Consider the following 12,215-nt stretch of genomic DNA (forward strand, 5'->3'; position numbering starts at 1 on the left):
ACGAGGTTTTATGTAATAGATGTTGGGCACTGAACCAAGAGATGTTGCCAGACAGTGAGTAATCACTCTATTCCAGCTGCACGTTGCACTTAGTCCTGTATCTTATCTCCTGCAGGTAAGTGCATTTTTAACCTCGACACCGTAATCGCTGCTTTAGCAATACAATAGGTATTATATATGATTATAACCGTATCTGTCCTTGATAGTCAAGTACCTTGCCCTTGTGCTACATGTCAAACCGATCCATCTCCTCATCGCCATGTCAAATGCCTTTGTTGGTGATATTGTTTACAAAATAAACACAGTTTTTGTTCAAGATTCCATTAGAAACTAGAGTAATGCTGGTGGCGGAATTTAGTCACAGCTGGTAAGATTATTATGTTGATGAGCAAGATCTCTAACTGTTTGACTAATTATTTAATATAAATCAGCTTATTTACTTTTGGAATTAAAAAATATTGATCCCATCTTATATATAGTTTTAAAATCTTATACTGTTAATTAAAGAAATAATGAACTTGTTAACTACAAACCTCTTTTTTAGTTACGTTTGGGAAATAGAAATAAAAGGATTAATGACATAATCTTCTGTAAGAAGTATGTTATGACGATCTTAAATGTTTTAGTCTTTAAGAACTAAATGTTTTACACGATTTACTGTTCTAATTCTGCACTTAACATTTCAAAGGTAAAGCTCTCTCTCTCAAAGGTAATCAGCTTCCTTCTAATTTCAAACATAAAAAAATAATTTGCTATACACGTTATTCAACAATCAAAACTACCCAGTTTTCTGCTCATTGTAAATTAAATTTTGGTATGTAGTAATTTAGACGTATTCGACACACCCGTTTGATTTGTACTTTAATTATTTTAATTAAATTTTGTATTTTTATTACTAATATTTTATCAGTTTGAATGGAAAGCTTGAATATCAGATTAAAGGTACAAACAAATACTCTAGCAAATTTTGCAGTTTGAGAGGTAATTGATTTATTATCAGTTTTCCTTACATTTTATGTATAAGTCTAATGGGGTATATCCTCGATATTTTATAATAGTACAATATATAAACAAATGAGTTTTTCAAAATAATTGGTTAGGTTTTTAAGTTAAAAAGATGAGGTTTGCAATACTATATTTATTTCGTATATTGTACAAACAGAAACCTCTTTAATTCTTATAATTAATACCCTTTGGATAGTATAAGGACAGTGCTTTGATAACCTAAAATGAAAACTCTGTCTATTTAATCATTTACCACGGCGTCAGATCCTTATACAAGAGTACTCTCTTTATATTACCGATTTATAATATGGTTTATGGTAATATTGTAATATATTTTCGTTCTCAAACATCTCAAATTTATTCTCTTTTATAATATTTTATTCATTGTTGGAGTGTACTGTAACTGTATCAAACGATAACGATACAGTCGATCATATTTAACGATTAATTCACTCGAGTTTATTTGGAAGCTTACTACTAGTAATTAAGTGAGTTTGATTCCACTTCGTAATGGATTCGTGCTTTACGGTTTGCTAAGTCAAAGATAAATCAGGATTAAACTGCTATCAGCGGGATAGTTTAACCAATGATAATCTAATTTGGATTGAAGATTGGCTGACAAGTTTGTTCCACTTAGACGGTTAGTTGCGTAATCTCCGCCATTAGAATTCGATCTCAATCAAAGTTATAATTTAGCGATATTATATCACATTATCTGTGATATATATTTTCTGGAAGGTATACAATTTTTGTGATTTTAAATCATTATATAGTATTCTGCTACACTGCACTAGTATTTGTGATTATAAAACAGGAAGGAAAATTACGAAAATCGGTTTTTATTGTTGGTTAACTGCCTTTTAAACTTGGTTCAACAGTTCAAATACGTTTATTTATTAACAGTTTTGTTATTTTAAACATAATTCTATGTGCCTCACACAGCATGTGCGGGATTCTGAAAATAACAAGCATTATTAATACACTTTTTCATATGGCTACTATACAGTGCAATAATTCTACTACTATGCTATGCTAGAAAAATCTGCTGTACAGTTAAATTACGTTTTATAGCTAATAATGATAACAATAACAATTTATAATAACAATAACACTACATAATAATAATTTAAAACTAGTAAATACAACATTTTAAAACAAAATGGTAAAATTACACCAACAAAACACCTTTTCTGACTAAACAATTCAGTTATTAATTGTATTAAATAATGCCAATTTTCTTTTTTGGGTTAAGTTATACATAGTTATTGTGTTCTGAGATTATTAATACTTTATTTATTGTTTTTAAATGTAATTAGGGGACACGCGTGCAAGCTTCTCGACGCGAGGTTACATAAAATATCGACAAGTTATGAAATGTGAGACAAAGCGATTACAAGTCAATGATTACGAAATCATTAACCTTTTTACAATGTACGAAGTCTGTACATTTTTATACAGACTTCGTTCTCTGAAAATATGATAATCAATAACGCGTTTTTTATTTTCAAAATTAGAAAAGAAACAGTAAGGAAACATCGAAGAATCCGAGAGGGGTAAGTAAGGAAGGTAGCGCACTAACGGACGTACAGATGGACTCTATCTTTTTTTTTTACTTAAAAATCAATTAGATTCATCCTTGAAACAAGAGGAAAGTATGTATCAAGTTTCAAGTCCCTAGTATCTTTCTATCATGATTATCGTACAGGCGGGAAGATGGACAGACAGACAGACAGGGCGGACTGCCCTTTGACATTTTGACCTCCAAATCAATAGTTTTCTTCTTGGAGAAAGAAGAACCCGTATACGAAATTTAAAGCCTCTGTAACTTTTCATCGTGATTATCTCACATACGGGAAGATGGACAGACGGAAAAAACGGACTGCCCTTTGACATTTTGACCTCCAAATCAATAGTTTTCTTCTTGGAGAAAGAAGAACCCATATACGGAATTTAAAGCCTTCGTGACCTTTACATCATAGTTATCGCAAAGACAGAAAAAGTCACTATATAATAGACGCCCTGTTGGCTCGAAATGACGTAGAAACACATATTGATTATAGTGGTGTTATTAATTTATTTACTATCTAAACTTTGTTTAGAGTGACTTCCTATTTGATTACGTGCGTGTAGTCTTTAAATGTGCAGGATTACAAAAATTCAGGATTAGATCGAATAATTTGTTGATTATTGAAACATTCAAGCAAATGAGAGCAGCACCTTAGATACAATATCAGGATAAGTCCTGAAGAAAAGAATGCCGACTTTAAAAAAAACAAACTTTAATAGTAATAGCAACTGTCAAACTCCGAAAACGAGTGAATCTGATACAGGCATAATATTGAAGTATATTAAAATTAATATGTTTTAAATTGTTTTAGTTTACTAATCTGACTATAGGACCTAATATCCCAAATAATGAACTGATGATAAATAAATTGACAACACCTCAGTTGGGCAGTCTTGTGGTTAGCGCGAAGGCGCCTCAGATGGAGAAAACTAAGAAAACCTGTACAATTAAACTGCATTAAAAATTAAAAGTTTTACATTGGTGTACAAAATTACAATTTTGTGATCGAAGAGCAGGTAGATTTGCATTACCTAAAGTGGATGATTCACTTACTTGTAAATAAATTCTTTTGCGTAAACACTCCAACAGGGTGTTATGTAAAATGCGTTGCTCACACAAAGGCGAACAAACAAAGCCAGAACAACAGCCTCGTTCAAGCTGTTGTCTATCGCTATTGCGTCGGACTCTCGAGTGATATGTGCTACCGGAACTCTTGAGTGGCTGGTGTGTGAGCCAGATATCGACCAACTCGAGATTTACCGAGGAAAATTCCCACGAAAACTATTATCTCTAAAACCTTATACGACAGTGAAGGATAAGAGAGATTGTTGATGCGAAAATCAGATCAGAAATCGCGCTCTCACAATGAAACTGTTCGACCTGTTGACAGAGTTCTGGATGAGTGAAGTGGAAGTGCCATGTCATGTCGTATGTGTGACTAATAACAGCTCGGGTAAACAATGATAGTCGGCAATAGATATAGCGGGAGAGCCCTCCCCTCTGGTTAGTGTGGTGCGTTTTGTCGCTTCGGCAGTGTCATTGTAAGTATCTGGATTAGTGAATTTACTGCTTAATCTGAATTTACTGAAAGGGGTTTTAGGCAATTATTTATAAACATTTAGGTAATCCGTCTGTCACTATTGGAACATAATGTTTATTTTGCGACCCCTGCCTGGAGATTTCATATTTAGGGATACAACGGTTGTTTTCTTTTATAAATAATCAGTTTTTACTTTCATTAATTAAAAATTATTGCAAACATTAATCTTTTACATGTTATTTAATTTTTAGGAAACTTTTAGTAGTTTTAGTACCTCTGATTTACGAGTAGAACACCTAGGTATATGAAAATATGTTGAAGACGCTGTTACAGTTAAATCTAAGTTTTTCAAATTTTTAGTTTCTTTTCTTAAAACTCATTTTCAAAACTTTTGGCAAACTAATTTTTTGCTATGTTACAATTTTATTTTCAATTAAAAATTATATTTTATTCACCCCAATGCCGGATATGTCATCGAATAAAAATTTGCCCTATGCCTATATATTATTTGATAATGAATTTGAAATATTATAGCATTTTAATACAATTTAAAAACACATCGAAACACCAATTGAACTCAATAAAAGCAGCTTTCAGAGCTCTCGTGAGTTCAAAAACCGTGTTGTTATTAGATTGTTTATCAATAAAATATTTTTTGAGAATTAAATATTCAATAATGCAGCAAACGTTAATGTATAATGCAATTTAATAATTTTATTTGACATTTTCTCACATTTATTAATTAAAATTATTATATTACTCGATTGTAAATATTAATATCCACAAGGTACTTACTTATTATTATTTAAGATATCTAATGAATATCATGAATCATAATGTATGTTATTATGACACAATTATGGAAATATTCTCCTTTGTTTATTTACTGAAATAGTGATCAAATCAAGTAACTTGAATAAAATAGGTACCAAGGGGATTAGATACTTAATTAAATAATTAATATGGCTTCATATATCTTGTCTATGGTTTGAACTTTTCTATTGTAATAATAAAGTTATGTCTTGCATATATATTAGAAACTCGTAGGCCATGATGTCAACCCTCCCAATAATAAAAACGTCAACTCAATAATAATAAAAAATACTTTAAATTAATTAATCCGGTACCTTGGATTTAACACGTTTCATATTTTTTTTTTTAGATTTCATAACCTATTGCAATATCGGGCACAAAATGAATTTTTACAACTTCTATACAAATCCAGTTGGTCTCGTTTGGGCACAAACTTCTCGCTGGATTTTGAGAGCAATCTTGCAGAACTCTTTTTTAGAATATCGGAATATTTTATTACTGCTGTTATTATTATTCTATCATACAGTGTATATTTGTTTGCTTTGTATTGCGAGCAACATTCCTGCTGTGTATTATTTATATTGCTATGTTCTATGTACCTATGTCTTGTGCTGAAATAATCCCATGACAGGTCTAAGAATATCCGAATTATATCTTCAACAGATCTCTCTAGATCTGCCATTGTGTTACATGTTCAGACTGGTTATTCACGTACGTGAAATATAATATTCTGTTGTTCAAATGGGCAACAAATATTTCAGGAATACTCTCAAGGTATCGAACAAGGAAATGTCTTTATGGAACAGATTTTCACTTCATTTTAATCAGGACGTACTTTTAATAACATATTTTGTTTATTAAATTACGGATTCAAACAGAGCATAATATTTCACATATTCTATTTAGAAACATATGTAACAAATTTCAGCATTTAAATTTATTTGAATCAGGTAGTACTACAAAATTTAAATATAATGTCACAGAACTGTTGTTACAAATTGGAGTCCAAGGATCCGAGACTTTCATTCATTCAGACTGGGGACCAACCTGACCTTGACCCCTCCTCATCCCCCGGCGCTCGTCATATCACGGTCTTGTGTATGTGGTCTTAATTCTACCGATGGTTTTGTCTAATACGACAATATTATCTCTTATCTCCTTCATCACACAACTACATTTCTACATTTTATGCCTTAAAACACACCGACACGTAACATTAACACTTTTTTCGACATCTAGATAACATACACTTTTTAGTACGACTCTAGCCTACGCACAGGCTGCTTGCCCATGTAGGCTAATTTCCATTTTATAATATATATTTAATATGTAATAGTTTACTTAAATTATATAAATAATATTATTCAACTACTATACTTAAAATTAAATTGTTTTATTTTATCGCCACTTAGTAAGTATAGTAAAAGGGTAATTTAATATTTATCAAATGTAAATAAATCTAATATCTATGTGTATATGTTTTTGGAAATAAAAATGTTTCTATTCTATTCTATTCTATTCATTAAAATTGCTTCATTTGTCATTATTATGTTTTTCCAAAAATTTGGCTACTAAAAAAGAATATCCCTTCCAACTCAATCGGAAAAAAGTAGATTTCTCATGACGTTGTCGTATGGAAATTTCAAACTGAAGATGCATTAATAGTTTGGATGTGTGATTAGCACAACACTGATGGGATAATAATTCTCAATATTGGAAAAGTTTTCTAAAAATAAGTATGAATACATGTTGATAGAATTACTTGGAATTCATAGAAAGTGTCATCTTTTATTTTATCTTGAGAAATACCCGAGATTAAACTTTTCTCGAATGCTAGAACGGGGATGAACGCGATCTTGAAGCTTTTCATTACTTAAGACTGACTAAGAAACTCATCCAATTATTCCAGCGATGTTGTATACAACTTAAGACTTACTACGCTCTCTAACTTCTGTACCATACGTGATATAAAAAACACGAGGGAGCAAACATTATTTTAAAGACATGAGAATTCTATAACGCTTTTTTGCACTATAACGCAATAATTACCATATATAACCATTCGTTTTCCAAACTTCGAATGGCCACCATCTTGAAACCTTAAGAGATATCGACAAAAATAAAAAATATTATAGAGTATCATATGTAAAAATATCCAAGTTATGTACAAGTATTGTCTTTATTACAAGTTAAGTCTGGATATTTTAAAAGTTAATTAATTATTTAAAATTATTGCTTAGGCCCATACAAAAACACATATACATTTTTGGATTATGGGGGTCACAATCGGAGAAATCCAAAAAGATCCCAGGAATTCTGGTATATTTGTATGAAATACACCTAAAGAAGAAACCATTTCATTTCGTGATAGGTAACTGATTGCATTGACAATTACTTCATTAAGTGAAGGTTTAAACCAAATAAAGTAATACTTTAACATAACAAATATTACATTTTATTGAGTATTCTAATGCCGTTTAAGCCTATAAACAGATTGTTTTACCTCTAGAAAAACTATTAACCCTTTAAAGAGTGCGTGTAAACTCTACATAAAGGACGTCTTATGACGTATACTCTTACAGAGGCCCAAAGGGGTACGGACGTCATATGACGTTTAACCTCTGTATTTTTGTACTATCGTAAATGCATTGCTATTACTGATTGATTGCCTTAAAGTAGATTTGTCTGTAAAGTTGTTCCATTTATCGGCAACATACTTAACTTCCATGTTTGTGCTCGCATTCACTTGTAATCTGATTTTGATTTTACCACCAGATCGCAATAGCCACCCGGTAGAAGCCCCTGACTCAAGGTCGCGTCGCGCGCGCATCGCTTTGCTGTCAGAATATGCCGCCACATTATACTAGCCATTCCTTGTATACTGCGTACTGTGGCCATATTTATCTTGTGAGTGACATATTTGATGAGCAACTATCTAGCTTGTTACTGTTGTCCAAATGGCAGACAATATTGATTGAGTATGCCGTAGTGAGGAAATAAGACATTTGATTTTGAAAAGTACTGAAATATTGACTTGTAGAACACGTAGTCCTTTTTTATTAAGCTTTAAAATGCAAATAAACATTTTTTAAGAAATTTTAAAGATTTTAAATTTTTACTCCTTTTGGTATTTTTTGGATTTCATCCATTACTCATTGTAGCCTATCAAAAGGAGACGTCATATAACGTCCATACTCCTTAAAGGGTTAAAAAGAAAAAAAGCTAATATAACCTAAAGAACCATTAATCAACGATTGCGTATAACAACGTATTAATTTATTTACATATACATGAAGCATGAAAATCAATGACACGATTAAGTTGAAAATATACTGCAGCATCCCATGAACGCCTGTAGTAATAGTATTAGTTCAATATCCATCTCTATTATTAGTTACTAATTTTTCTCTTTGATTATTATTATTATCTTTATATCAATAAATTAATGGACCAAGGAAACTTAATAATCATAAGGTGGGTGATAATACTTCCTTCCTATATTATGACAAAATATCATAAGATTTTGAGATCCTTTTTAAAAGTGGTTTGTTTTTAATATTGCGGTGTCTTTTACAGAATATCAGAAGCAAAATTTCCGGTTTACCGATATGGGATTTCTTAAGGGAACAATGTGGGGAGCGAGGAGTTCTCAACCAGTACATGGCAGCGATATCAGGTGAGATCATTGTTACTTTATTTTGGAACTGTTTATGAAACACGATTTGAAAACCTGTTACTATATAAACGCAGTTGTAACAGACACTATTAGCAGATTGTTTGATTGTTTAGCACATTTTCTTGGGCGTACTAACGTAAAAAATGTAAACGTCGCATCTCTGCGAGACTAACGAATGCAAGTTTTAATGCGATTAGCAGTATAAAATTCTAAACCTGTAGTGGCCAGTCACTTGGTAAACTGGTACTCCACGGATCAGGAGTGACTAATGGTAGATAAGGAATGATTAATGGTGACTATTAATAATATTGTTAACAATACTGTTCCAAGTGGTTTTTGCCTGTTGTCACTTCGACAGAGTAACCACTTAAGCTCAAAAGTTGAAAGCAGGTTTATACTTAAGCATTGGTCTGGGGCTTACTAATTAGACCATAACGTCCACCACTTGATCCCTTATTTGTAATCTGTCTGGAAAGGCAAGTACAAATAATTAACCACAGAACTACGGAGACCAATCTTTATAGATATGTGTGGCACTCGAGATTATGAATTACATCAACTGAAGCAATAGCATTTCAGGTTGAATTAATAACTTTATAAGAATGTAAAAGTCTGTGCCAGAAGATAATTTGTAAATTTGTTTAAACTAAAGGGTGAAGTTAAAAACATAATTTTGAGTATGGCACGAAGACCAGAAATAATAATGGCGGATTTTAAATTTACCGTACACGATCAATCTTCAAAGAAACAAAAAATCAGTAACACTTCGTTTCGAGATCTGCAATCTGATCTCTTCTTCAGGTAAATAACTAACCTAACACATAATTACAAACTAGGTTAAAATAAAAAAAATAATACCAGAGCGTTGTAACCCGCCTAAGTCAGGAATCACAACCACAATGTTGTGTGTCAACTTTACTAACTCTAAAACATGCACTCAATAAAAAACAAAACACAACATTAATTATTAGAACAGAACTACAGGAAACAGGTAAAAATACGTGTGCATTCCTCGACCAACCAGCTACGACTGACCAGAGGCCAATAGCAAATGGCGATCGTCACGGCAGAAACGAGGGTAATTAAGAGGTCAGATTGCAGATCTCGAAACGTAGTGTTACTGATTTTATGTTTCACTGAACGAAGGCAATTAATGTCCGGAAAAAATCCTGTTTCCTTCATCAATCCTGAATTATACATGACCACATACATGATGCATTATGGAATATATTTGATTTCTCAATTCTATTCCCAGGTTCCTTGTGTTACACAATTGTTGGAGCCGCGACGGCCTGGCCTTCTCCTACCCTAACGAAGATGGGGGACAATGAGACACCCGTCATCCTGGACGTTCATCAGATCTCCTGGATGGTGTCTCTGATGTTCCTGGGGCACATAACGAGTCCTCTGCCCACCGGCTACTTGATGGACATCTTCGGCCGCAAGAGGACGTGTCTTTGCCTGACCGTCCTTCCCTTCACGTCCTGGCTGCTCATCTTCTTCGCGAGTTCTCCGGTCCATCTGTACATCGCTCGGTTCGCGGCAGGACTCTGGATCGGAGTGACGTCCACGATAATGCCCGTCTACGTGGGTGAGATCGCCGGAACCGAGCTGCGGAGTTCTCTGACCACCATCAACAACAGCCTCTTCAACTTCGGGGTGTTGTTCGCGTACGTGGTCGGTCCCTACGTGAGCTACTATTCGCTAGCGATCGCCTGCGAGATGCTCACAGTGGTCTACTTCTGTACGTTCATCTTGATGCCAGAATCTCCCCATTTCTTCTTGAAACACGAGCAGAGAGAGGAAGCTCTTGCGTCGCTGAACTGGCTGAGGCAAGGCGATTCCAAGGAGTCTGTCGAAAATGAGATCAACAGGATAGAACAAGCGATTGAAGACCAAAAGCTCCAGAAAGGCACACTGAAGGACATATTTTTCGATGTGGGTAACAGAAAGGCTTTCATAATTTCTGTGACGTACGCCGTTATGAAGAGGCTGTCAGGGTCTGGGGTCATGCAGGCCTACACGTCCATCACACTCCCTGACGTCACACTCGGTGTACTTGACCCAGATACCTGCGTCATTATCATCGGAACCATCAGCTTGATATCATCGGTGGCATCGACAGCCCTCTCCATCAAGTTCCGCAGGCGAATATTGATGACAGTCTCCGGCGGTGGATGCGCTATAACAACAGCTGTCATAATGGTGTGGTTTTTCCTCCACTGCTACACCGACATCGATGTGTCGGACTACAGTGACGCTATATTCTGGTCTAGCGTTGTATTATACTGTCTTCAACTTGGGACTAGGACCGGTAGGAACCAGTATCAAGGGAGAGGTGTTTTCCGGCGAACGTGAAAGCGTTGTCATCGGCCTTGACGACCTTTTTTGTCGCTATATCAGCGTTTATTGTAAACAAGTACTACTTGATTATTGCGGAGACTATCGGAATGTACGTGAACTATCTTCTGTTCAGTGTAGCCTGTGTGTTCACGGTTATCTTTACTTGGGTGTATGTTCCCGAAATTCACAACAAGAGCTTAGAGGAAATTCGTCAAATATTGAGTGGAAACAGTAAACAAAAAAATTATTGTTCCTCTGCTTGATTGCACACAGAGTGAAAAATGCAGTGGTAAACCGCCTGTGCTCAGTGTGGGAAACATTCCAGAATTGGATATCTCCTTAATTGCAGGAGACCCCACCTGGGTCATGGGCAGATGGGGAAGAGAAAGAAAATGTTTTAAAATATGCTATAAGCACAAATCAGAAATTTGTTGGTCTAATCGCTCTCTTTAAAAACATGTTTAAAAATATAAATTTAACTCGGAGTGCTATTTTAATCCAAATTTAAATAATACTTTTAATCTTGACAAAAAATTGAACTCACGTAGTACTCATAAATTAATTATCATTATATATGTTCTTATCTTAATTATAACGATTTAAATGATGTTTAATGATGTTGTTGGTCTTTTTGTCCTAATTAATGTATGGATCAATATATTGCTATTTTAGTTATCATTGACCAACAATATTGTCTATATAATTATTTATAGTCTCTAAATAATTATGACGGTTAATGAACCAAGTAGGGAGGGGTGAATATTATTTTTATTTCATATGTATATACCGAATAGATATAATTGTGACAATAGCTGCGTGTTTCAATAAATATTCATATTACCCATGGATATAATGTTAATTAATTAGTGTAAAATGAGATTTTTGTATGGAAGTTAGTTTTTTAAGTTAGAAAACTACGCTAGTATTGATTTTATAAGGATTCGAAACTAAGATTAGCTGAGATGATTTTGTAATATAATGTTAGTTTTACAGGGATAAGTGTCTTTAATATATTAATCTTTAATACGAGTATAACTGTGATTCAGTGATCTGTTCTACCTAATAAGGAGATAATGATACTGAGTTATTAGGAAATTAAAGGTAATCAAGATTAATCAATGAATATGAATATGAACTGCTACAATGAGACTAAAAATCGTATTATCTATTTGTAGAGAAGTTTGCTAGGGTTTTAGAAAGGTTATAATAACATTAGTATGTAGAAAAAATAGGTTGGTTGAATGAACTAAATCCGAGGTTAAACAAAATCA

The 12,215-nt window shown here is 33.6% G+C and overlaps 1 protein-coding gene across 2 annotated transcripts; it reads left to right on the forward strand.

Moving 5' to 3' along the window:
- Nucleotides 1-348: 348 nt before the first annotated feature.
- LOC124355435 (facilitated trehalose transporter Tret1-like) lies at nucleotides 349-11,104 on the forward strand. Of its 2 annotated transcripts, none has more exons than XM_046806576.1 (3): nucleotides 349-367; nucleotides 8,502-8,601; nucleotides 9,857-11,104. In XM_046806576.1, the coding sequence occupies exons 2-3, from the start codon at nucleotides 8,586-8,588 to the stop codon at nucleotides 10,957-10,959; spliced, it is 1,119 nt and encodes a 372-aa protein (XP_046662532.1). In that variant the 5' UTR covers nucleotides 349-367; nucleotides 8,502-8,585; the 3' UTR covers nucleotides 10,960-11,104. The 2 variants fall into 2 exon arrangements, with proteins under 2 accessions (XP_046662532.1, XP_046662531.1); XM_046806575.1 differs by lacking the exon at nucleotides 349-367 and adding an exon at nucleotides 3,895-4,113.
- Nucleotides 11,105-12,215: the final 1,111 nt, after the last annotated feature.

The sequence above is a fragment of the Homalodisca vitripennis genome, chromosome 2, assembly GCF_021130785.1.
Source record: "Homalodisca vitripennis isolate AUS2020 chromosome 2, UT_GWSS_2.1, whole genome shotgun sequence".
In the NCBI taxonomy this organism is placed as follows: domain Eukaryota; kingdom Metazoa; phylum Arthropoda; class Insecta; order Hemiptera; family Cicadellidae; genus Homalodisca; species Homalodisca vitripennis.